General features: G+C 37.5%; 2 protein-coding genes across 5 annotated transcripts in view; one reads left to right on the forward strand and one right to left on the reverse strand.

Moving 5' to 3' along the window:
* The first annotated feature begins 542 nt into the window (after positions 1-542).
* Positions 543-7325, forward strand: il21 (interleukin 21). Its single transcript, XM_071458201.1, has 6 exons — positions 543-4387; positions 4483-4524; positions 6277-6390; positions 6519-6557; positions 6679-6768; positions 6972-7325. Exons 1-6 carry the CDS (start codon positions 4241-4243, stop codon positions 6996-6998), a joined length of 459 nt encoding a protein of 152 aa, XP_071314302.1. The 5' UTR covers positions 543-4240; the 3' UTR covers positions 6999-7325.
* Positions 7326-7331: 6 nt separating this feature from the next.
* Positions 7332-27699, reverse strand: part of adad1 (adenosine deaminase domain containing 1 (testis-specific)) — a 30496-nt gene continuing 10128 nt past the window's right edge. For 2 of the 4 annotated variants that reach the window (XM_071458194.1, XM_071458195.1), the window contains exon 13: positions 7332-9296. In XM_071458194.1, the coding sequence (XP_071314295.1) occupies positions 9165-9296 (132 nt within the window). In that variant the 3' untranslated portion in view covers positions 7332-9164. Of the gene's footprint in view, positions 9297-13925; positions 14947-23345; positions 27461-27699 lie in introns of those variants that run through there. The other 2 variants (XM_071458197.1, XM_071458196.1) reach the window with 2 other exon arrangements.

Consider the following 27699-nt stretch of genomic DNA (forward strand, 5'->3'; position numbering starts at 1 on the left):
ATAAAGACATTTGTTCCCACTCACAAATCCTTTATAAAGGGTGCCTTGTTAGAAAGTGGCACAGACACACTCAAATAAAAAACAATCACACACACACTTTGTTGCAGGATTCGGGAGTAGGTACAAAGGGCTGTGACAGCTATAAAGATAATGGCTAAATGTTGACACCTATTCATCTCCATACCTTTACCTTCCACTGTACTGTCAATGCCAAGCTGCTGTGTTTTTCTTTATGCATCTTCTGTGGCTTCATGTGGTCGAGAAGGCTATGTTTCTCACTGTGCAAGAATTTTCATTTTGAGACAGTGTGCTCATTATGACAAAGCTGCTTAGTAAGACTTTTCTGCTGACACACACACACACACACACACACTCACACATCACAGGTGGGTTAGAAGGGGTTCCTTAATGGCTACCAGTGGAGGAAAATTCTTCTGAATTTTAAATCTACCTGAGGACGCATTTTCCCTTCCCTACGTGCATCACAAAAAAAGGGACTCCTGATAAGACAGGAGAGTCTGAGGGTGATGCACCTCTCAGACCAGTCGAAGCCCCCACCCACCTTTTCCCTTACGCTGACAAAGAGAGAGAACAGACGAGAGGGGTTTTCTCTTTCAGTCTCACTCTCACTTCCTCCTCTCTGGTTGCAGAAAACTGATGTAAAGATTGTGCGTGGAGAAAACACTGACATTACAGACAGACGGAGCTAGTTGGACACACTGACTAACATATGATGCCTCCTGAATTTCCAAAATGTGTAATGCTAATGCACACTGGAGTAGATGACCATCACTCTTGAAAATATTCAGTGATGTTTCCTTTCTAATTTCCATGTAGTAATTCTCTTTAATTGGAAAACATAGTAGTGATTAAACCTCAGGTCACGAAAGCCGTCCTATGTGCCGCTCTTCTGAAAACCTCAGAACACATGCACTGTGTAAACGTGTGTGTGTGTGTGTGTGTGTGTGTGTGTGTGTGTGTGTGTGTGTGTGTGTGTGTGTGTGTGTTCATAAAAGTGCTCTGCGAACAGAGACTTAAGAAGCACTGAACTTAAACACATGCTGATTTTTCAATGACTTTTTTTGTTTCTCCTAACGTGGAATGGCCACTGCACAAATCTGCAAACTCATATGAAGCCCGAACTTTAAGTGTTGAACTATCAGTGGCTGCAGAACGAGTGCCATTTCATTACTTGACACAACATGGAGGAAGCAGACAAGATATGATTGCCTCTGCTAGCTGCAAGAAGCAATGGACATCAAAACTGCCGTGCATCAAAGACAGAGCTGTGCAACAAGAACACATTTTTTAAAATGTATGTCTGGGTGATGCTTTGACTTGTGGTCTGCAACATGTGTCAAACACAAACATCTGCAATACAGTAAGAGAGATAATTTTAGACCCATCTCCAAGCTGTCCTTTTTAATCAAAGATCTTAGAAAAAAATTATCTCTCAATCTGATTTGCCTTCTCCACACAGAACTGCCCTAGTCAGTGTCACCAATGACCTACTGCTTTTAGCTGACACTGGCCTGGCCTCTACTCAGCATTTTCATATAGAGAACCATAATATTTTAATCAGCCATCTCAAGAATACGGAGCTCATAAAGTCTCGAAAGATGATAAGTTGAATTTTTGATTTAGTTTTTTTAGTTTGTTCATTTCTACGTATGTTAGAAACATGCTCTGTTTGGACAGTCAATTTGCTATTTTATTGTCTATTTTTGTTTTTTGGGTGAGCTGGTTGAAGTTAGCTTTCTATTCCCCTATTTTACTGGTGTTCATGTCCATGGAAACTGAACACGTTTCTACAAAATAGCCCCCAATAACTTTTGGCTCACTGCTGGTTTTGTAGGCATTCAGCTAAATTATTTTCCTCGAGAAGCAGTGGTTGTACCCACTAACGCACACACCAAAAGGTTTTCACTTGTCATATGAATCGGTAATTGGGTCTCCCGTGAAGTCCCTCTTGCTGTCTGCTTGGCATAAACATTCATCTATACCCATGCTTCTTCCACGGACCTTGTAATTGTTCCTGTGTGAACTTAATGACACGACCTAAATCTGCACAGTCCTTCTGTCAGCTGAGCAGGTTGTTCTTCAAGGTGCACACTAAATGGTTCCTGCTGATGACAATCCCTGTCTACCTGTCCCTGTCTACCTGCAAGAGCAGCAAGCATTTCAATGTTTCACATTTCAAGATTAAAATAAAACTTGATTAGCTGAATTCTCTCCATTATGGTGGTTGTGTGCCTCTTTGGTTGTCAGAGATGCATATGCATTTGTCAGTTACTTATCTTGTCTTGACAACATAATAACTTGTACACACAAGATAAATTACTTGTTTGCACAAGATAATAACTTGTATTACATTTCAGGACTTAAGGGTTAAGGTTAGGAACCAATTTGGCATCAGTGATGTGGCTCTGGATTGGTTTCTCTCTTATCTGTCAAACAGGTCCTATTTTGTGGGGTCCCCCAAAAGTCTATTCTTTCTAAATATTATATATAAAATGTATTTATACGATATAATATATTTATATATACTGTATATAAACAATGGCATGAGGATATGAATTACAAATAACTGCAGTTCTTTCTTACTGTGGTGGACCAATGTGCAACATATACTGATTACGTTGCGACACTTACCGTATTTTCAGGACTATAAGGCGCACTTAAAAGCCTTTAATTTTCTCAAAAAACGACAGTGCGCCTTATAATCCGGAGCGCCTTATATATGGATTAATTCTTGTTGTGCTTACTGACCTCGAAGCGATTTTGTGTGGTACATGGCGCTCACAGCGCTCTGTCAAAATGTTTTAGTATGACTTTGGTAAACTACAAAGCCGCACCGCTTGCAGCATTACGGCTATCGTAGTCAGGAGCGTCGCGGAGTAATACATACTGTGCTTCACCATAATATTACAGTGTGTGTGTATAAGGACCTATAAGGAGTTATTGTGAATATGCTAACGTTTGATTTAGCGGTATCAGACTGTGTTTTTTTTTACGTGTTACAACTGAACAAGGTTGGGAGTTATTGTGAACGCGTTTAATTAAGTTTGACTTATCTGACCGTCTTGTTTCGCTTAATGCGCCTTATAGTCCGGTGCGCCTTATATATGAAAAAAGTTCGAAAATAGACCATTCATTGACAGTGCGCCTTATAATCCAGTGCGCCCTATAGTGCGGAAAATACGGTAATTCAATGAGGCCAAATGACAAAAATTGTGCACACCGAACATGTCAAATAAAAGTTGAAAATTTCCTACTTACATAAATAAATAAAGAAAGAAAGAAAGAATTCGCTGGCGCTCTAGTGGCTGGATGGTTATGGAGCATGCCACATAACTGCAACATCCATGGTTTGTATCTAGCCATGGAACTTGTTGCATGTCAAATGACACTGCATGTTAGTTTCATGAATGCCTGATGTAAAAATAAATCTCCGAGTCATTATTAGCAAATCTACTTGGTAACCAAAAAGAAACGTCCTTCACGACTCTCATGTGACCACAGTTCCAGGGAATTTCCAGGCTTGTATGAAACTTGACACACTTTTCCTTGTCCTTGCAAATGGACAGAAAGACTTTCTCAGGTTAATGAACAATAGTGAGATGACAGGAGGAAGCGGCAGCCTTAAGGCCCATTTAGAAGCTATTAGGTCATATTCCTTAATATGGTTAGAATTTCTCCACTGCTGAGGAGTGGTGGACTTCCTCCTACACAGAGAAAACATGCCATCTCCACACTTCTCCTTTTGGCTCAACATTAATACTTAAAAAAGGGTTTCCTGTTGTTGTAGCAGGCTCTTTATGTTTGTGTAGGTGGCCGTCATGCGGTTAATATATTCAGGTTGTCAATACCACACCTACGAAGACTACCTATGACACGGTATAGCTGTGGCTCCATGATTCAAAGTGAAAATGGGAAGTGCCGTCTTCCTGTAGTTTCCTGTCGCTGCACTCAAACAAGTTTACGTTCACACACTCTATAGGCCCCACGCACGCGCGGCTTGACGACACTCTCGTATCACGTAGTGGTGATTGCCAGTGGAAAAGAAAATTTCATTACTCACACACACCAGTTTCTGCAGCTTTCCAACTCTCTACAAGTGGTTTTCCTGTGTCCTCAGGGATACATATAAAAAGGTAAGCGACACAACCATCTACATTTCCAGTAAATCTTTCGAATAGCGACTTCTGGTGATCTGGTGCCTGCTGCTGACACTGAGAATATGAAGCTGGTTGTACTTTGCCTTTTTGCAGTCTGCTGCTATTCTTTGGCCAACACAACAACAGCAAATGGGCCAAACGAAATAATCCTGAGGAGAAAATTAGAAGAAGTTCTGAGGCAGTTAAATGAAGTGAGAGAAAACCTGCAGGTGGGTTCATCTACATTGACTTTTTCACAACTTTGCCCATGTACAGTCATGGTTATCGTTACTAAATACATTGTTCTCGGTTTGTGTAATTGCAGCACGAGGAGAAGATGCTGAATACTCCACCAGAGAATATCGAGGTAAGCAAATCTAACTTGCATTCAATATAATGTTGACAGTATGGTCACCGCCACACTTAATATTTGTGGTTGCTTAGTCATTGTTGTACTTACTGTAGTTACTAATTGTCATGTGCTGGCTACTGTAGGAGTACATCAAATGATGTGTGAAATCACAAAATGCATATGTAATCAGGGGCACATCAAATGGTGCCATTCATGTTGACAGCTGCACATGGTCCCTTTTAAATAAAAGAAATCACAGCTTACCTTGCCCGCTTAAAAACTGATCCTTTAAAATATATTTTGATTTCTTTATTTCATCTTCTGCAAGGTAACCTCATTGAAATACTGCATATTGTAAAGCAGAGGCAACAATTAGACCTTCATAAGCAATGCAAAGCCAACAAAGCTAAATCTAACAAATCTGGACAGTTTATAGAGTAAACTGAAATGTGAGCATATACCATTTTTAAATGAAGTAATTTCTGTATGTGAAACAGTAAACACAAAATCTAAAAATAACTAAGTACTGGAAATGATTCGTAACAGTACAGATCTAATTAATGATTTAAAGTTTCATTAAAAAAAATGCAGTTTTACACTATTATAGAGAACAAACAAACATCATAAAAACTATGCACACACTAGCCACCATATGTTGTTTGTAAGAATTACTCAGCCAGTCATGTCAGAATTTTCTTTACCCTTGAAAAACCTGCAGTCTATCGGATTCACTTAAATATTAGAAATCACCAAAACTCTTATTTTCTTGACAGGAATTAAATTTAGCTTTAGTGCCGTATTGAACATGCAATTTTAGTATAAGTAGACCTTGTAGAAAGACAAACTTTTATTTTGCAATATTATGCAATGCCAAAACAATCCCACATAGCAATGTGATTATCTGCACTTACTTCAAATGAAAGCCTATTGAGATCAACTGCATTACTTGTAAATTCAGACCAGCCTTCTTTCTTGTCAGGCTCAGAGTGACTCAACTCAAGAGCTTGCTCAGTGTATTTTCTCATAGCTTCCGTTGCACTCTCAGGTGAAATGTGATGAGTAATCAAGCAGATAGCAGACAAAACCATGACACTTCCTCACAGCACCTCGCAAACTCAGAATGTTTTCTTCCATGCTAGAGAACATCTGACTCAATTGTTTGTTTAAAAACTGCCAAATTACTGCTTATCCTAATGACAACGATTCCTGAGTGGGTGTGAAGTTGCTGTTTTGTAAAACAAAGCTTAAAATTGAGAACAAAAATCTCGACACTGCTGAGAAATACTCTAATCTGTTTCTTCAAGGAGACATACTATGATCTGACCCAGGCTAGTTGGGAGGGGGTCACACATTACAGTCCGAGTATCTAAACAGAAACTGTTTCACATGGGAAAAAACATGTCATATCATCCACTTTTTCACAACAACTTCTAGGGGGGAAACAATTCAAAAACATCCAAAGCATTTTGGGAACAGAAACTTAACTTTAAAATAGTGGAAACTTTAGTTAGGTTTCACTTTAGGTAAAAGTGTTATGCATATATCTGTTTGGAAAGTCTACTGCGATGTTGAAGTCATGACATGAAACAAGAAACAACTGTTTTCTTGGAAATCTTTTGATGGCAGTGATGGGAGGATTTTTTTTCCTCTAATTCTAAATCTAAATATCTGAAACAGATCACATAGATATATGTTGCATTAAGTCGTTGTGTAAATGGTTTATTCACAAACATTTTTTTCCTTTTTTTCTTGTTCATTTTATAACAGGACTGCTGCTGTGTGTCAGCCTTGCGATGCTTTCGGGATAACCTGAAAGTACATTTCAACGATACAGAAAGAAAACAAAGAAAACTTTTCAAGAGCCTTCAGAGTCCCCTAACTGTAAGTAAACTGCTGGGAATGGCGTAGTTTATTAAACAATACATCTAAAAGTGTATCTCAAGTACAATGTCAAATTTGTAGTGCAGTGCATTTCTAAAAAAACAACTGACTTCTTTGATCCATTTCAGGAGAGAGGTCTGGCCTTTTGTGAATCAGGAAATAATACGGTAAGAGAACATTTTGTCAATGTTTTTCCTAATTTTTCACTGTTGATATTTCAGTGACATAAAAACTCAGTGTGGCATGTGTGTCAGTCATAGCTAATGGCCACTGGTTAATGTCCCCTAGGTTTCCCAGTCCTCATGCCAAGGCTGTGAGTCACATCCTAAAGCAAAAGTCCAGGACTTTTTCAACCGACTGGAGTCTCTTATTCAGCGGGTACGTTTGTTTTTTTGTTTTGTTTTTTAAATCGTCATCATCATAATTATTATTTAACACAAACTAGTACAACATTTTGTTTTTGTTGTAGCATTAGGAAAAGGTGGTTTAACATCAAGCGCTACATATTATTAACATGATGAAGTGAGTCTATGCAACAAGTAAAAATTAAATCCATTATTTACATTTTTTTCCCTCTTTAGGGCATAACCAAACTGAGCATGAAGTGAGAAGAAAGGAAGATAGTTGTGACCAAGGATTGAATGTAAAGAAGACACTACGCTGAAAAGATGCTAATCATGGAAAAGTCTATATTTCTAGCCTTCTAAATATTTAACTTATTTAATATTTATTTAAGAAGTGGAGGTAAGCCCACTCAAGCTATGAAGAATGTATTTTCAGGAAAGCTGCTTTGCCGCCACCCAGTGGACTGGACTTGGCAGTTTTCTTTTTTTTTCTCTTTTTCACTGAAAGTGAAAGTTAATTTATACATTGTAGTTCTTAAAGAATATCAAGTATGTAAAGAGATGTATACCATGTATGATGTGCCTTAGTACAGCTATTCTTTTATTGAAATAATTGTACCATTTGAAAATATTAAATAGATTACAGCACAGAAGTTTTGGTTTGCTTGGTTTATTTGTCAGATAACATTTTAAAAAACCTCCAACAGAAGTAGATACACTCTGTGAAAGGCAGCGGTTCATCATATTTTATTTTCAAAACTACAATTTGTAATCTGCAGTATGGATACACTCTAACTCCAGAACCCCTGCTGCCTCCCAGCTTTAATTTTCGTTTTAACTTTTTTCACTGGGGGTAAACTTGTGTGGTAACATGACTTGCACCAATAACAAGTGTCAATGTGTTTATTTTCCTTTCCATGAGCATGTGACAGTTAAAGCAAACATTTACATGAATTGAGACTGAAACTAGATATTTAGCCACATACTCTGTAGACTAGAGCTTGCGCAGGACACCAGAGACAAAAAGGTTGACTGAGGTGATTTGTAGATTAAAAGATTAAAATTTGAAGATAAAAATTGTGGAACATTAACCATTCTCCATTTTAGGCAAAAGGTGGCAGTGTGCATCCTTCCAGCTGATAATTAGCACACATGAGAGCATATTTATATTAATATTCAGGTTCAAGTTTTATTGTATTTTCAAAATTTAAAACTACCGCTGGGCTTTGCCATTAAGATATATGCTGAGCACAAGTAAATACTTGTATAATCACACTATTGTAGATGATTGTAATTGTTTTACTCTGTGTGAAATGAAATCTTGCAATATGGTAGAAATGAAGTGACCAAAACTTCACACCAGGGGATGCCAGGTCCAAATATAAAGAGTTAGATGGGCTATTATTTTAAAAAATACATCACATCCAATACAGCCCTGATGAAAAATGAGTTTGCATTGTATGTACAAACTAAATTACCTTTACTCACCACCAGAGGGCACCATGTTGGAGGCAAATTTTATGCAGTGCCATGTGTAATCTATGTGGACAAGCTTGGGACTGGGACAAATGTGCCATTATAATTCAAAAATATGTTCTTTTTGACATTGTTGTGTTATATTGTGAAATATTCTCAGATTCTTATGGATTGTTAAATAAAAACAAACAAAAAACAAAAACAACAACAACAACAACAACAACAACAACAACTCAGGCCTGTGACACCGGAGGGGAAGAAAATGTATTTGGGCAAAGTTACCACCAAACACTCAATATTCACATCACATGGTCCTTATACATTCAAACAGCAGGTGGCCTTACTGTGGGTGCACACATGGTTAAATTCTGTGGTAAGAAAATTACCACACAGAACACGTCAACAAACAAGCGTACAACAACAGGACAATCCAAAAGCCACCAACAACTCTCACAATGACAGGTGCACGTATGTTTTTAAGCAGGTGTCCTCACGACAAACACCACTACTGCGGACTTCCCAGGTGAGAAAGGGGATTTCAGCAACAAAACCAAACTCCTCAAATCTTACCAAGACGTATTTCACACATGTGAACAAAGATTCTTACATCACTGAATCATATGTTGACTTAAACCACAAAGCAAACTTTTCTGTATGCTTTAGTCAAGCAAAGAAAATCACTGTGCCACAGCTGAAGAGAAAAATGGCATTTTCTCTTTGTCCTCCAAGATATCCATCCACTTGTAGAAACCAAGCTTGTTTCTTGCACTCTCTTCTTCCCAACTGTTATTTCACCACACACACAAACACATTGCTAAGGAGAAATGTAGCTGAAGTACATGTTTTGCAATGTGACTTAGCATTTCAGCAGGACAGGGGAGCATTGTTGACCTTTGTGATAAACAGTGATAAACCACAGTATTAAGTGTATTCAAGCCTTAAGTTTTCTTTTAGTCAGTAACAACTCCTTACTCTCTGAATGGGGCCTGACTCTTCCATCATATGAGATCTCAGAGGACATGCAAGAATGTACCAAGAAGCAGTGGTTCTCAAAGTGGGGTCCTTGAGTGGGTTCCTGGGGGTCCCCTGCAAAAATGGGAATCATTTATTTTTGCTATAGTTCCATCCATAAGTAAAACAATGAGGAGGGTCTGTGGTTTTATTTGTGTCACTTTAGTCTTTGAAGTGAAAAAGTTTGGGAACCACCGCTTTTAAGGACGCTGATAATGCTTTCTTGAAAGGGCTTCCTAAGCTCCAGGAGTGGTATTTTATCAAACCCATAGTTGGGGCAAGACAGGTCAATGTCACCCAAGGTGTTGTCACTACTCTGGCAAAGAAGAAAAACATGGTATGTGTTCTCTTTTCAGGAAATGCAGAACACCTATGGTGATAAGAGTGCACTTCAGATGTGTGACAAACCCCAAAAAAGTGGTGTTGCTGGGCCACTCTGAGCTTTTTTAACTCTCCTGGAGGAAAACCAATCTTTTAAAAGTCATTCCCGTCTTTGTTGTTTTAATAAATGGTGTTGGATCGCACTGTCCAACACATGTTAAGTTGGTTTGAGATTTGATAAATGTGAAGGTCTCATTATGTAATTAACATAATGCTCATACTCAAAATCTATGTGGAAGAAAATCTGCATTTGTTTTGTGTCCAATCATTTATTCAGATTTCCCCTTTAATTTATCACCTCAAGTGTGTTCAGGCCATTAAAGTGGTCAAATTCACAGTGTAGAATTATAACACAACTGATTTCGCCTATATTGCATTTGCATGAAGTACATGCATGACAACCTTTCAAAATATCCAATGCCAATTATCCTAACCTGTGCTGTTTGCGACATTTGTATCCCAAATGGAGGAGGTGAGATGATGTGTTGAAACTAACAGCCTTGTCGGATTCAATTATGTCTTTATCAAAATGAATTTTAGTGACATAGACAGTTTTTGGCTTCAAGTGGGTTTTTTTTTAATATTTTAAACATGAACTATTCAGTTATGTAAAGCAGTTAAAAGAGCAATGTGATAAAAGCCTATGTTGAAGCTCGAAGCTTTGAGCATGTACACACAGAAAGCGTTTTGGCTGTGTTTTCAGTTATCCGTAGATGGGGCTCAGACTACTTGTGCTTTAGGTTTTACTTGTGTACTTGAAGTGAATTTTTGTGCTGAGTCTGTTAATAATATACAGTGATTGTGTATTGGTTTCTGAGCACTTCCATAGATTCAAATAACAAACTAACACTAATACCATCGGTCAGTTGATCTGACTCGAATAACCTGTTGATATTTAATTTAGCACCTTCTGTTTCTTGTCCTCACATGTATAGTTGTTGACTATGTGATTTTATGACATGATGTTATCTCCTTGATGTTTAACTGACCTCTGGCTCTGGATTAAAGCTTTGCACTGAAACATATCATCAGAACTCACACCAGACTACCAACAGGCACATATTTTTCATTACATATTCACTATATACTATCCATTACTAACGGTATGATGACTTTTTTTCTTTTTTTTTTTAAACCTAATTTCATTTTGTAAAATAATTTGAATGAAATCATATTTTTGAGGCAAATCAGAGAGTTGAAATTCAGGTTAGCTTCAAGATTTTTTATTTATCTATTCATAATGTGACCTTAAGCAGGAAACTGCTTTTTCTTACTTTGTTTTGCTACTTTTTGTTTATGCCATGTTTGCATTTTCCTATTTCTCAACAGTTCCAGGATTTGAAAACCTGAAACAGCTTATTTGTGTTACCAAACAAAGCGTTAATATCTTTAAAGGACTGTGAAGAAAATCTGAGTTAAAGCAAAGCACACTGTATGTTGATTCACTTCAAAACAAGTTTTTCTTTGATCACGTTCAGAAAAAAAGAAAGAAGGTTCAATGCTCTAGCAAAATTTTGCACTGCAGTGTGGAATTGCCTTCTTTTTACAGCTGAAACCACAGTGTGCTGAGTCCCACCAAACAAAGCAGCTGTGTTGCACAGATGAGTATGAGGGCACAGCTGTGTGTCAAGCAAACATCTTCTTGGGCAGACCAAGTCTCTTCTTTGTGAATCCCTCATTCTTTGTGTGATAGTGCACAGTCAGGTAAAGGGTTTTTCCACAAAATGTGTTAATATAATGTGTAAACTGAATTCAAGAAATGCAGGTCTGCAAAAGGTCACAGGAGGTTGCTCATCCCTGCTTCACCCTTTCATCCAAATTTGGACATTTTGGCTCTAGCAACTGTCACGATGGAAGAAATTTGTGTGTGACATCACAGAAACAATATTCGTGTTTTTTTTCCCACACATATAACAAGACTGATTAAACAGATTGAGTGGCCTTTTATGTGGACTAATGACTAGTTATTCCCTCTGATACAGGCAGAGAATGTGAATGTATGTCTGAGCTCTGCTGTCTCTTGGTTTTTAGCAACTTGGAGTATTCAAGTTGATCTTGTGAAGTGACATTCTTTGATATTTGCAGTAATCATAATTACAAGCCATCCAAACAAAGACATCATTTCATACTAAAAGATTTACTTCAGAAGATACCCACTTGTTCTCCCTATTTCAGAATGCTGAAGCCTCATACAGTCCAGAACATTAACATTTAGACTGTTTCATGTTTTTGTTCTTCAGGCTTTGTGCTTCAGCAGCCTCTTAATTTGAGTACAACTATGTGCGAGATTTAGCTCTGTATATATTGTGCCTAAATGTAGAAGTTCAAAAGTAACTGGTCTCCACTTCCTGGAGACCAGAGTAAAGGCAGAGAGACCCCGCAACAAGCAAGAGCCAAGAGCTGACGTTGGCTCCAGTGAAGGCCTGGGACAGCATCACCAGGGAAGACATAAACCATCTGGTATGGGTCAAAGACTTGAGGAAGTCATTGATGCAAAGAATTTTTCCACAAAATACTAAACATGATGTTTTTGTTTGACTGTAGTTTCTTTTTAACTCCCATGTGGATGTATTAGAAGGTCTTTATCTCCCAAACAGTTCTTTCTATATTGATGTTAAACTACTCAAATTAAAGCTTGAAGCTTTAATGCAGTATCCATTGTTTCATTTCAAACTAGTATGCAGCACAAAACCTCAAGAACAAAAACTGTAACTGTCCAAATACTTAAGTCTGGTCTGGACTGGACTCCATTACCTTTGCAATACATTTTTACACAGGATGAGGACTCTGGATTTTGTCACCCATCAACTCCATTAAAACTGCTCCAGGAAGGTACCTCATTATGGCTGATATGAACACAAAGAATGGTTATAAAACTCTTTCAATATGCATATGGCCATGAGGACTGTATTAAGACTGTCTTGAAAAAAACTGTCCTATCCTTTAGAACAATAGGAAGTGACTTGATTGGAAGGGAAATGATTAAAATCATTAAGCCCCCAACACTGTATAATTTTATCTATTCTACACCAACTGACCTAGACTGTAATGGATTTCGTCCAATTTCTCCCAAACACATAATCATAACAACTAACTCTACAACTGAAATTGAAATTAAATTATTAGAGATGCACCGATTGCAATTTTCTTGGCCGATTTCGATTTTTTTGTTAAAGTCTGGTCTGCCAATCCTGATTTTAGCGGATTCTGAATTGAAAGTGACACAAACATTTTGTAACTTTTCTTTCAAGCACATAATAAAACACTGAGTATAAACTATTAAATAACTAGGTAAAGGGCTCTCTCTCTCTCTCTCTCTCTCTCTCTCTCTCTAAACATGGATAAACAAAACATGACTGCTTTCTGGTTACAACTCTACAGTATTTGGGCTGCTCATCAATGTTGGAGGATTATTATTATTGATTGTCATTATCCAAGGCACAGCAGTATCAGTTCAGCAAGGTAGCTGTCATGCACAGGTGAGATAAGCAGTGTGGCACTAGTTTTAGCCTCTTCGCCTTTGCTAGCTTCTAGAAACTGGACCTGTTCAGTGGGGTGATGGTGTTTTACATGCCTGATTAGGTGTGCTGCTGCAAATGTTATCGTGGTTGTTCCTCCATGGCTTACTTTGAAGAATACATAAAGCTTGCAATTTGTAAAACCAGTAAGCCCACTCATGTTGAAGAATTTCCATACCAACCCTGCTCCAAGAAATCATGAAGACTTCATTTGCACAACAGAACTACAATTTGTGAATGCTAGAAAATATATTATGTAAACTTTTGAATAGGAAAAGAAGTGCATTCTTTCCTTTAATGAAGGAAGCGTGTGGGTCCCATGCAGTGAAAAAAAAAAAAAAAAAAAAAAAAAGACGGATTAGTATTTTTGATAATCTACATATACCGCCGACTCAAATGCAACATGGTACCTCTGCAAAGCCACTACCTGACTATGATACTATGCTGTGGTGGCCTGTGGTAAGAAAACCTCCACCGTCTCCAGTGACATCATTACTATCACGGAAACAAGGGCTTTTATTTCCCTTTCATTTTTTCTGAGTAGTGAAATAAGGTGAGAACTGTGACATTTATATTAGGGTCTGGTCAGTGCATAATTTAAATGACACCAACCCCACACCAAGCCTTATAAGTAGTAAAACATAGATTTATGCAAATACTTCATTTTAATGGGGCATATCATTTTATCCACTGCATTTCTCTACAGATAGAAAAAATAAAAAAATTTAAAAAGTTAATAATTACATAAAACCTTGAACAGGTTTTGTCGAACTGAAATAAAATAAAACCAATAAAATGCTTCAGATACAGGGGAAAAAAAGAACTTTATTGGATGATAGGCCTTAAATATCACACACCATATTGTGTTTTTTTAATTTTCCACCATTCCACTAATTTTAAGAAACAGGAAAATGTTTAAAATCTATGTGGTTACCCGTTATAAACCTCAGTTACATAGAGCTGAGAAAAAAATTCTGCAGATTAATCAATAAATAATCACTTACAAAGTTTGTCATATTTTATGACATTATAAGTGATATTAAAGCCACCTTACATATCAGTGAAACTGACCTATATAAGTTATATTTTATACAGGACAAAATAAAGCAATCTTTGGAAATCTGTAGCTTTCACTTAGACAAATACAGAATAACTAATGGAAATGTGCAGAAGGAAGTTCCCAAACATGGACAGCATGATTTACATGCCCTGCACAGTAGGTGTTTGAGTGCTTGTGGCAAAGATGACTCAGTACTTTCTCAGGGTTCTTGGGCATGCACCAAGAATGTTAAACACATTGTGACGTGTCACAAAGCAGTGCATGTGATGTGTGTTTAGGTCATCCCTTATCTCAGCTATCCCACAGTTGCCAAAAATGTGGTGGGCGTCTGTAGATAACTGTGTTTTACGTTATGTTTCTTGAGTTACTGCAACACTAAGAAGATTAAAAATCAGAGAGAGTTGTTAGGAAAGTAAGATTGCTTGTAGGATGGTGAAGACTTTATGAGCAATTTAAAGGCTGAATTACATCTAATAAAGGACAAAACACAATGTCCAGAAATACTAGAAATAAAAATAAAATCAGCAATGGTAATAAAATAAAATTAAAATAAGTAATAAGTAATAACAGTGGTACTAAGAATGGCAAAATATAAGCAATGGTATTTCACAATATGGGAGCAAACAAGCTGCATCTTCAGTTTTCTTCAGATTGTGGTTCTAAACATCAAACAAATCTATATACACAGAATTTCACTAAAAGTAAAGGCACACAAAAACAGGAAATGATCAAGGAGTCCAATCTGAGTTTAACCCATGGTTTGCATCTGCAACAATATACAACAAAGTCCATCTTACTTTGGTTCATGATAGTCTTTGCTTACCTATGAAAGGTAAAAATTACACACATGTTGGACGTAAATGAAACTTTACTTTTCTGCCTGGCCAAATAATAGGTTAAAAGGGTAGACACCCTAATATCAAAAGCTCATCTTTAGTGTAGGCAAGGACTTCATAGTAACACATGGAAACAGCAGGGATGCCCCTACATAGCGACAAATTCCATGGATAGAAATTTCCCCACCCTCTGCACTCACGTCAAAATCCTGTCACATTTATTATTTTTTGTGACTCCTGAAGAAACCTCAAAACTGAAACCTAACCCGGTGAACCACTCTACACTGAGCAGTAGAAAGTGACAATGTCCAAGGTGACGAATGCTCTGATAGCACTTCTACTCATGTTACCTGGGATTGTTATGGGGAATCCCCACAAGAGTGTAGGTGTAAGGAGAAACCCTTCATTCATTTCTGTTGAGTGTGTGACGTTACACACTCAGAATACACCTATACTTGCAGTCACTTGTGCTCCAGTCTATTCGCTTACTGCTCCATTAATTAACCCACTATTGTTACTGGGATACAAAAAAAGCACACAAAAAATGTGAATGCAAAAACAAATAAATTAATCTTCCCTCCTTATTGCTATTACTCCAATTCCTAAAAACATACAACACACTACAACTACTTTAGCATTTTTATACCAGTGACATTTGTCTCTGTCTTCTAACTAAAATGCCTGTGTCATTTTTTGGGGTTTTTGTTTTTGCAGTTTTTTATGTACCCCCAATCACTTTGTAATGCATTCCTTATGGGACTGATTTTTTTAAATGTAATTTTATGTCAGTTTGAAATCAGCTGCTGCAGCAGCTTAAGACAAAAGCCAAAGTATAAAGACTTGAATGTTGCAGACAAATTTGTGGTCATGCAAACCACTCTTCATGTTGAGCGGAAAGAAATACCAACAACAATCTCTGAAGAGAGGAAAAGTCTCTTAGTATGTTCAACTTGTCACTGATAAAAGATCTGTAAAGTACAAGTCATTTGAGTAAACATCAATAAAACAAATTTGCTAAAGTACTGTATTAGCAGTGTTTTGCTTTTATTTGTCATAGAACTATTGATGAGTGGCAATAAACAGAAAAATCAGTTTAAAAGCCTGTAAAATTTTACTATCAGAAAGGGCGTTGCCTGTGCCCACCTGATCTTTTAACTGGGGTTTTAACTGGGGTTTCACCATGAAGTTGATTTGGGGAAAATGCAACATGATTAATAGGAAAAAATAAGAAGTTCCTACATAAACACACCTTTACCTGCCCACTCATTTTGACTGCTACACATATAAATTGGCCAGCTGCATAACAGGACACCACAAGCCACTGATAAACAGACCTGTTGAGCATTTTCACAAGAAACTTCAGTCAAGCTTTACTATGGAGCAGTGTTTCAGAATTGTCCTCTGGATGTTTTGCCTTGTAGGTCTTCAAGCAATACCTCTCAAGTCTCAGCAAGAAATATGTTACAAAATCAACGTGGATGACCTCAACCTCAACTTGACTAAAGACAATGTCTCATGCGTAAGTTATTTCATGATAAAAGGAATGTACAATAGTCCTACAAACATTTTAGACCATTAAAAACTGCATAGGAACTAATTGGGAAAACTGACTATGATAAGTTGTTTCAATAAAAGGAGAGATTTATGTTGAAAGTGAATTGTAAAACTAAATGTCTTTTTTTCCTGTGATTTGTTGCAGAAAAATATGACTTTCACTTCTCCAACAAACGTGCAGGTAAGAGATCATTGCTGATCAAGTTTAAGTACACATTCAGGATGTTGATGATGTTTTAGGTTTTTAGAATATGTTCACAACTATGTTTACATTGCCACACTTTTCTTCTTTTGAGAGACTGCCCTCTCATGTAAGCTTTTGTTACCAGGTGCAAACCAGTAGGGGAAGCTTTTGTTACCAGGTGTAAACCAGTAGGGGAAGCTTTTGTTACCAAGTACCAACCACTGGGGGAAAGGATTTGTCAAAATTTGCTAAAAAAGAAGTGTTTGCATGCTATTAAGCTAAATGAATCCTCACTAACTTAAATTAGCACTGGTAAATAACAAGAGGCTGCTGTAGATGTTCATCTAGCTGACAGTAAATCATAATCTGATTCAACTTTTCACTCAAGTTCACAATTTTGTTGATTGTTATCATTGGACAAAGTGTGACCATAAGGAATGCTGTGTCTTTGTTAGAGTGAATGCTATGGTGATGCGATGACTGCGTTCATGAAAGAGCTGAAACTGGCCAGTAACACGTGCATCGATCAGTTCGAACGAATTCACGACATTACAGACAGTTTGACTCCCATTGCCGAAAAAACCAACAGCTCGCAACCTGTAAGTATTAACAGTGTGATGTTACCTTATAAACTACGCATGTTCAAGTTCCTCTCTTAAAATACATGACCCAATACTAAACTAGCCTCCTCTCCTCATGCACAGGCCAGCTCTGCGTGCCAGTGGGGAAACAAGCAGTTTGGAGACTTTGTGGAGGACCTCAGAATTTTTCTTGAGAAACTCAACAGCAACAATCCTGGCAAATGTTAATCCACACTGACCCTACAGATGTTTTCTCTACTTTATCATTATTTATTAACACACTGCACTAAAATGTGATGTTGTCTTTCTAAGTAACAGTTGAAAAACACTGCAAGAAGTTCTCAAGTTATTTATAAATTTATTTATTTAATATGCAATTGATGTACCACAACCACATGTTATGTGAAAATTTAATAAAATGTTAACAATTACAATTGTCACTCCTGATTTATTCTTCAAGTACGAAGGCATTTACTGCTCATGTGAAATGGTAACTCCTCTCTAAAAATACAGGACATGACTGGTATCTACAGAGTGTCAAACATTACAGCCAGGAAGTGTTCTCTAGTATCTGCAAGAAAAATGTTCTTTTACATGTGGACAGAATAGATTATGAAAAAATAGCAGACAATGCTATAATCACTTCACTAAATTTGAGACAAAAATAAGGGTGACATGCTAATGTGTGACTACTGTTGAGATGATCTGAAGAGCAATAAAAGAGCATTTAACTCTGGCGAGCATCAAAAGATATAATTCCAAAAATTGTTTTAAAATAAAATTAACTTAAAACCAGAAAGACTAAAAGACACACATATGTCATTAATGATATGACATTTCTCATCTCATCTCGAGCCTTGAACTTCTTAAGTTGCATACTGACTAAATTCTAACCGCTCTGGTTTAAGGAGACTGCCCTGTCTACAAAAAAAAAAAAGATTGTTTGTATGTTCAAACACTTTCAAACAACAAATGTTTACATTCATTAATAAGACAGTAAGTGACGTGATGTTCCTTCAGTGCAGTAAAAAGTCCAACATATGGGTATACAAACTGTTTGACCTCCACACCGGAAGCTAGTTGTAAAAGCCTAAACTAAACCATATCTTCAGTATAGGGGCAGCTGATTAGAAATGCTGTCATTTGAAGTGTCATACTTTGCCAATAACAATACTGGGTCAAAACCTAGTATGGCTGGACATCATAGGCTACTTGCATTCTGACTAGAGGCAGCCTGTTCCAATCCTTTATCTGTTTGCTTCTCTCCTACTCTCTGTCCTCACATATACAGTATTTTAATACAGCCAAATTCTCAATAAAGCTGTTCTCATTCACATGTTTTTCTATTTCCGTAGTCAAACAATGGAAGTAAGTATGAAGACTACATGCTAATCAGCAGTCATTTTCTAGCCATTTCTGCTCCGTAGTGCTAAAATCCTGGTTTTATACCCTCGATATTGTCTGACAAAAATCACCAAACGCATAAAGTTAAAGACAAGAGCCATGCTGTGATATTGGCTTCATTTACTTGTAAAATAGAGACACAAAGTTAGAAGCTCATTCACATCAGCTGCCATGCAGGATTGGGAGGTGTGCCTGAGGAGGGAAAGCCCGACCTCACGTTCATGGGGCAATTCTGGCAACACTGATATGTAGAATCACACATGTAGGGAAGATGAATAATTAATTTCTCCTATGCCACAATAACTGTACTGCTTGTGCAAGGCACACATTCATATATCATCTGCACTGAAGACCATAAGGTGCCACAAGGCTGCGTCCTTTCACATGTTATACCAACGACTGTGTGAGTCATCACTGTAAGTTTGTTGACTGATGCAATTCAAAGATGACACAGATTTGGTGGGCCTTTTAACTGATGATGGTGAGAAATCTCTGAAGGTTATCTGTCTGTACTTAAGACTAAAATAACCAATGAGTATGACTAGTACAAGAACTTGGGTATTCTTTTCAATAATTCAGCCCAACCAATGCAACAGCAGACTTGAAAAGCCACAATCAAACTTACAACATTTAATGTTAGTGTCTTATTCAGAGTGTAGTGAGCTGTGTTCAGTGACAGCGGGGGCAGCCGGTGTACGGGACACAAAGCAGAGGTGGTGGGAATACGAAGACACAAGAGGAAGCGGACCGTGTGGAAAGACTGACTGGAAAGACAACTAGTAGCAATGACTCATGGTTGCACAACTAAATCAGAAAGGTAATAGAGAATCCATCACACCCTCTTTGAATATGTACTTTAACCAATCAGGAGGGAGGTGCAATACTAACATCCAAACGAGAGCTTTTAATATCAACACCGGTATATCTGTGTGTCAATAAATGATAAGATAGATGATTCACTTAATATTTTTTCATGATAATCTAGGCTTGATATTTAGTGTTTTTATAATAATATGTCTGTGGTGTACTAACATTTTCAGCAGTTGGACTGTTCACTGTTTTGATCAGTGTCATTGTGAAAATTCCCCTATGGGCACTAAAAGGTTTTCATGCCTACATGTTGAGGCAGCTGTTGTGAATATCATCCACCGATCATATCCTGGTGAACTACCTATAGGTTAGATTTGGTTAAGGAGGGAGCGAGAGTGTGTGTGTGTGTGTGTGTGTGGTCTTTTTCCATCTTTCTCTTTTCCTCTTCTAAATATTATTTTGAAAATTGCTATATACATAGAGGTGGCTTGCTTGATTGATAAAACGTTTAAAAAGTAATGAAATCACAGTCAGAAAATAACAAACTGCAAATAAACTAAAAACACCAAGGGGCAACATCTTGAATCAAACTCATGCGGTGCAAGGGTTTTTTAAATTTTTTTTTAATTATTATTTTCTTCAATGAGCTTGGCCTTGTCTAATTGTGAATTGCAGTGAAACAGATATTCAAGATGTTGTGCTGTTTTACATCTATTTTCATGTGTTCAAAAAAGTATTAAAAAAAAAAAGTTATCTCATCTAATCTTTCCCCAACACATGCACAGGGCAGGCAACAGAAAAAGAAAAACCCTTTTGCACCTAACTAAGGACAGCCAACCTACTTTCAGAAGAGCTTGAACTTGAATTGTGTGCTACTATAGGCCACTTGAGGGATTTTACCATGTTGTAGTAGCATCATGCAAAAAAAAATTCCAAGAGTCATCTAAGGGAAAAAACAATGGTGTATGCATTAGGTGATACATAACTTATTCAGCCCACCCTTTCCACCCCACAGCTACAGTATATAAAAGCAATCCAGCACAGAGGACAAGTAAAGCAATACTACACCTCCACTAAACAACTTGCTTATCGCACTGACAGGACTTCAAGCTGATTATGGACCGATTTATTAATGTTGCCTTTTGGACTGTTACTCTCTTTAGTTGTCTTCAAGCAAACCCATTACCCCAAGAGGACTCGAATATCTACTATATGAAGACAAATGTCATATGTGTAAGTCAATTTAAGCAGAATATTTTTCTACTCTCAGTTTGCTAAGATTTTGCCAGTTACTAATAGTCTAATGTTTTCATTTTCTTCATACAGCCATCAGATTCAATGTTCTACGCTCCAACAAATGTGAAGGTAAGGGTATATTTCATATTGTTTTAAATTTAAACTTCTTTAAAACATAGTGATGCATTACCATAAAAGTAATTCACAAGTAACAATCAAACAAGGTATATGTATGTGCTGTACCAAATACCAGATGCTGGGTACTCCCCAGCATCAAAGAAGCTCAAGCTTTTAGGGTTTAGTTTAGTTTTTATAAACCACATGTAAAGGTTCTCTAGTACAGGAAATGAGCTTGACAGGTGTTGATACTTCTCACAGCTGTGACAGCTACTGTTTGCTGACTTCTGTGCACGTAGCCACATGTTTGCCTCAGTCAGTGCATTAATAGGAAGCTAAAACATCTTTCTCTCTCAAACACAGGAAGAATGCATTGTCACAGCACTGGACTGCGTTAAAAAAGAACTTCAGGGACCAGTATCATTTGAATGTCGCGACACCAAAGAATACATACAGGCGCATGTCGAATACTTGCATCAACTGATCCTAAGCAAAAATGGTGGCCATGTGAGTATTTCCCCACATTGTGTTGCCAAATCAAGTGACAATGAGTGATTACAACATGAAATTTTCTCAAATGGACTAAACTGACTTGTTGTCTTCTCCCTAGGCACCAACAAACCCCAGTGAATGTGACTGTCATAAATGGCCTCAAACTCCCTTCAAAGTGTTTCTGGAAAAAATGGAAAATTTACTTCAGCTTTATAATGTTGCCAAATCACTCAAGACCAAGGCAACATCTGCATCGCAGCCTCTCCATCAGCGGTGATGAGAAACGCTGCAGGTCAGAAGTCTAACAGAGCAAACGTGTGTTGCAAACACTTAAAACTTCACCTGGCCTGAGATGATGTGTTCAACCTTCATTCTCAAGTGTTTTAAGGATTGTATGTAATCAAGCAACATCTACTCATGTTGAATAGGGGGTTCTCAGGTATATCTTTGATTTTAGTGATGCTATGACTGTGAACACTGCTCTACAATATTTGGATTTATAACCATGTCACTGCAATATGGAGATAAGGCAACTAATGATATTGAATGTTTTGTTTTATTTTTACTACATATAAACATGATCTTATATCTCAACTATTCTTTATATTATATATTTAATCGTTTCTGCAAGAAACTGCTGTGAAGTGTATTTAAAAGTTCTCAATTTCAAGCAATGGGAATGTATTCAATGTAAGCTCTTGTATAGCTCTGAATTTCTATTTATATATTTATTGTTTATTTAATATGCTGTATGCTGGTGCTATAAAACCTGAAGGTATAACTTAATAAATGTTATCTGAAAGAGTTTGTGTATTGCCATTAAGAAAAATTTACAAATTGAGGAAAATGCGGAAAGTTTTAAAATAATGTCCTTAGAAGATTACAAATTCCTGTCCAAAAAGTATATCAGTTTAGCTCTCATGTGTTGTTTTGTAAAGCCTTCATGAAGTCAGAATGCATATCTGGATCATGTTATGGATTAACCTACCCAATAAGATACATAAGGCAACACAAATTATGGCTCACAGCAAGATTTTCCCTCTTAACTTTTGCAGTAATGAAATTAATGTGGGAGAGGAATAGGCGTGTTGCCTCTGTGGGAGGGTGAATTTCCTCAATGTTGAGGGCAAATAAACTAGTCAAGCTGTCCACAAGAAGTTTGACTATGGAAAATCATGTCATAGTGAAGTCATTGTCAAGTCATTTTAGGAACAAAAATAGATTCTGTACAGTCCCACGGTGCTTTGCTATTTGTGCCAAAAGGAAGGTTCTTGCCTGTGACGACAGGATCGTTTTGTTTTCATGTCATGACATAGAAGCACAATAGCAAAAACATTTAAACGTTAGCTTAACTTTAAAGTTGTCAGGCCCATTTATTTCAATTTTAATAATTTAATTGTACTTTAAATGATGAATTAGCTAATATCAGGACTCATTAGCAGTGTAATCATAGGTATACAGACTTTAATCATCTGGAATACTTTTTGACAATGATGTAATTTGATGATTATGAGGCGAGATCTGAGAACAGTATAAATGTGAAGCTTTAGAGGCATGTTTTAGTCAAATTTGCAACAATTCCTCTTACCTCCACCAAATACATGGACTGTCACTGCCTTCCAATGATAATATATTTATGAGCTTTTTCTGAGCTGGAGAACATATTGCTGGGATACTGCTGTTTACTAGCAACCCATATGATCAATATGTCTTCTATAACTATTTAGTTAAGGTTAGGGCATAGTATAGTCAGCAAAATCTCATACATTTGATAACTTTCTGACTGGCTGCATCTCACAGGGGCTCACAGGTACTTGTAGTATTAAGATAAAATATGATTTCTCTGAAACGGGGTTGAAATCATTAAAAGTGGTGGTCATAACATATCCATGAGAGTCCTGCATTTCTATGTTATGTAATATCATTAACAGAAAAATTTGGAATATGACTACTAGTTTATGCCGTGGGTAATTACAACTGCTTTTTTCATTTTAATCGGATATTTCCATATTTGAAAGGTTTTTCTTGCGCGTCATCGATATCGTGGAAGAAGCTATTTCGTGCTCTCTTACGTCACTTTCTTTTAGTCATGGGTACTCTGGTGTAATTAGTTTTAACTTTTTATTTAAGTATTTCACTCTGTAGATTTCACAGACAAAACAGCAGATATAAAAAGCCACTCGGGCCAATGGGGTTTTTAATCCAACCATGATTTACAAGAATGCAGTACATATTTCACATCCTCCTGCACAGCACCACAGTATAGGTGCTACAGCTTCTAAGAGCTCAGGGCTCAAATGTTTTCACTGTTTAACCACATCAAGAGAGTTGCATATCCTGTTTATCTCTAAACCTACTAGTATCACCTCAGTGAGTGAGGCATAAAAGAAAGAAAAAAAATGTTGGGCTCATATATTTTATACTGCATGAATCTGCCTCTGTTTGGGAGATCTGGACTCGTAACCTGAATATCCTTCAGTTTTAGATGACCTTACTCAACACAAGGCCACGATTCACCTATGTAAAACCTACATAAAAACTAAATATTACTCATAATAACATTAATAACAATAGTTTAGAGTATAGAATAAAGAAAATGCAAAGGCAGCATTTAAATACACACACAACATTCAGAATTAGCCAAGATGACAATACCAGATATCCTGGGTTGGTGCCATTTTGCAAAAAACTTCAATGAGCTGGCTGCCTGATGTCAGACACATACACAAAACGTGGCATTAACGAAATAGACAAGTGGAAGTGAGTATCTCTTTACAGGGCAGATGACAATTACTAATCCTGATAATCTAAATTTTCTCTGCTCACTGAAAAATCAACCAATGGAAATTTACAACGTAAAATATTTACACAAAGGACCGGCTGCAGCAGGAAGGAGCGCAATTTACATGCAGCACCTTACCAACCTGGTATTCTAGTGTAACATGACAACAAGACAACATGGTTTTGTCTATGTGCAGCCTTAAACATTTTCCCAATGCATCATCACTTAAAGAAAGTTGCGAGATGAATATGTCTCCTCAATACAATCAAAAACAAAGACATCAGCATCAGACATCAACTGTGGGGGCGAACATAACCATGTTAACTGTAACCATACCAAAAAATAACCTGCATTTAAATCTTGTAATACATTGCCATACTGACATAAAATTATAAACAGTATGAGATGCTATCAGGTTTTTGTGCAATGCATTACACTTTGAGGTCCCGCTCTGCATTGCATATTGTGTAAAAGCAGTAACGTATTAAGTATGAAACCTGGAGCTGTACGTACAACTGAAAGGCTTGATCCTTGGACACGAGTTCCTTGAATGCAATGGAAATTCCTTCTATTGTGCAAACCAGTAGAAAGTAGAAACACCACTCCATTCACAAGACTGCTCAACACTTAGGAGTAAATGATCATGCTGCAACGCATACACAGGAAACCAATGCATTTCCTGTATGTGTACTTGTAATAACAGAGTGAGGGCAAATCAACAGTCTGCATCAGCATGGGGTCGTCAAGGTGTTTGAATCAAATTAAAGCAGCCAGGCCCTCAAATAATACAGAGTTTGTTTCAACAATGGAAATTAATGGTCAGGCACCATCGTACCTTGGAGAGCTTATAGTTCCCTATTTTCCCAATAGGACACTTCGCTCTCTAAATGCAGGTCTACTTGTGGTTCCCAGAGTTTGTAAGCGTAGAATGTGGGGCAGAGCCTTCAGCTATCAGGCTCCTCTCCTGTGGAACCAGCTCCCAGTGTGGGTTCAGGAGGCAGACACCCTCTCTACCTTTAAGATCAGGCTTAAAACTGTCCTGTTTAGTAAAGCTTATAGTTAGGGCCGGCTCGCATATGTCCTGACCCATCCCTTAGTTATGCTGCTATAGAGCTAGACTGCTGGGGGATTCCCATGATTCACTGGGCGCTCTCTCTCTATTTCCGTCTCTCTCCCTCTCTCTCTCTCTCGATTACTTTATGCCATTAACTTTGTATTTTTTTCTCTCCCGTAGTTTGTGCTTCTCCTCTCTCTCCCTCTCTCTGTCCTCATTCTGCAGGTATCTATGTTTCTGGAGCATCAAGATCCAGATCTACCACTACTCATAATTACTATTAACCACTGCTATCTGTCATTATTATTGATAACACCATTAACTATACAGCTGTTCCTGGTCTCTCTCTCTCTCTCTCTCTCTTTTCTCCTCTCTCCTCCTCCCACCCCCCCTTTTTCTCCTCCTAAACTCAACCGGTCGAGGCAGACGGCCACCCACCCTGAGCCTGGTTCTGGTGGAGGTTTCTTCCTGTTAAGAGGGAGTTTTTCCTCCCCCTGTCGCCAAGCGCTTGCTCTTTGTGGGAACTGTTGGGTTTTTCTCTATAACAAAGTAAGGTCCCAGCCTTACCCTGTAAAGTGCCTCGAGATAATGTACATTATGATTTGGCGTTATACAAATAAAATTGAATTGAATTGAATTATTGTTTTCATGGCAGATAGATGGTATAGACTAATGTCAGTAGAGTCAGGGGAAATCAAAGGTACACTATGCAGAAATTCTCAGTCACCGTTTATGAATACAACATTCAAACTTGGCCCTTCCTCCCCGGCACAATGCCTGCAGGAGTGCACACACCCAGCTCCTGACTGTTGTTGCCAGAATGCACACACCCCAGTGTGCCACCTCTAACATCACACTGTGGGACGTTACATTTGTTGTAATGGAAAAAACGTTACTTTAGGAAGCTAACTAAGCTAGCTGCTGGTCCCTTCCTGTACAACAAAACAGGCCAACTCTGTGCTGCCCTACATCTTAATCACCTCCTTTAGTGCTTGCCAGTGGGTGAAAGTCAACCCCTGATTCACTCCTTTTAAAACAAACTCTGTGGGCTTAATGTTTTGCCTCACTATATTTGCGTTTTTTCTGCGCTATTGACCATTTTCATAGGTACTCGTGGTTTGGTAGTACAAACCTACTGCCCAAAGACTGGAGCCCAGAAATGTCCCAAACAAAACAAAATAAGAAAAAAATCGGGGAAAAAAAGTGGGATTACTTTTGAATGAGTATAAACATTGCTTTTAGGAACAACCTGCACAGTAAACCTTTAAACAATGTGGAAAAACTAACTAGTTGCAATATAGCAGTTAAGGTATTTTTGAGACTCAATGGCTGCAGCCCAGAAATATCTCTGCTTTCTACTTTGAATCTGATCCCACTGATAGTCTTGCTTTGATTGTCCTATTTTACTTTTCATTGTGATTAACGATGTATATGCAGTCCTGTTATCAAAATCTCATTTTCTGTAGTTGTAGGTGGATGGTGGGATATAATGACATGTACTGTACTCCAGGTTTTTAAGCTTGCATTGATTTACTTTTTATACAAATGGTGCAATATTAAGGGATGAATCAAACTGCTGAATATGGACAAAGAATACAAACAGTAACTTTAACACGACAAAACTCAGGTCTTTTATGTAACAACCAACATAACTTACTAGTCATACCTCAGAGGCTCTCTATGACCATGAAGCTGCGGTTCAAAAGCAGGATGGTCATGATAATTTTCATTACACACAGCAGTACAAAATACTATTGTTAAACAGTAAAACAATTCAAATAACGCATGTTGAGTACATACACAAGTATATACTCTTTTATAATAGTCTAGTACAGTATATGCACTAATATAAACTTAACATAAATATGTCAACTAAATGAAGCAGAACTAGTAACCTGATACCCTGAACACAAGTTGTTTGCTTCAGTGGCTATTTTTAACAAATTAATAACTGCTCTTTAAACATGCCTGGGGATTGATTTTAAGTACTTTTGAAACCACAGTCAAAACTTCTTATTCCCATAGCGAAACAAAGTATTTCTTGCAAACAAAACTTATCTTTAAAATATTTAATTACTGTACGTAGCTTTTTGTTTCGGTGCTAATGTGGTTTCTTTCACATGCTGAAGTTATCACTAACCGAAAGCTTGACCAGCCAGGAACCAAAGCCCTGTTGCAACAGGTACGCCCTCAGCACATTCTTAGCCTCCTGGTACGGCTTCGCCATCCTCTTCAGTGACAAAATAATGATAGAGGTACTATAATTAACATCAATCCTTTAAGAGTTTTAAACTAAATATATGGCTGCCTTAAAGTAGTAAAATTTATTTTAATTGTTAACTAGCACAGCAAAAATGTGCCGCAGTTCACCTATGATACCATGAGTTACATACAGACTGAATAGCCAGGCCACACAATAAGTAGGTTTTAATAAATTCTCTTTGAGGAGCAAGGACTACTAAATGAAAA

The sequence above is a fragment of the Trachinotus anak genome, unplaced genomic scaffold (genome assembly GCF_046630095.1).
Source record: "Trachinotus anak isolate AG129_WGS33_773 ecotype Australia unplaced genomic scaffold, CSIRO_AGI_Tana_v1 ptg000021l, whole genome shotgun sequence".
NCBI classification, from domain to species: Eukaryota; Metazoa; Chordata; class Actinopteri; order Carangiformes; family Carangidae; genus Trachinotus; species Trachinotus anak.

Excerpts from the sequence above, each read along its gene's own strand:
- il21 (XM_071458201.1), top strand. The coding sequence starts at position 4,241 with ATGAAGCTGGTTGTACTTTGCCTTTTTGCAGTCTGCTGCTATTCTTTG. Across the intron at positions 6,391-6,518 it reads GCCTTCAGAGTCCCCTAACT|GAGAGAGGTCTGGCCTTTTG; the intron begins GTAAGTAAACTG and ends GATCCATTTCAG. Across the intron at positions 6,558-6,678 it reads GTGAATCAGGAAATAATACG|GTTTCCCAGTCCTCATGCCA; the intron begins GTAAGAGAACAT and ends AATGTCCCCTAG.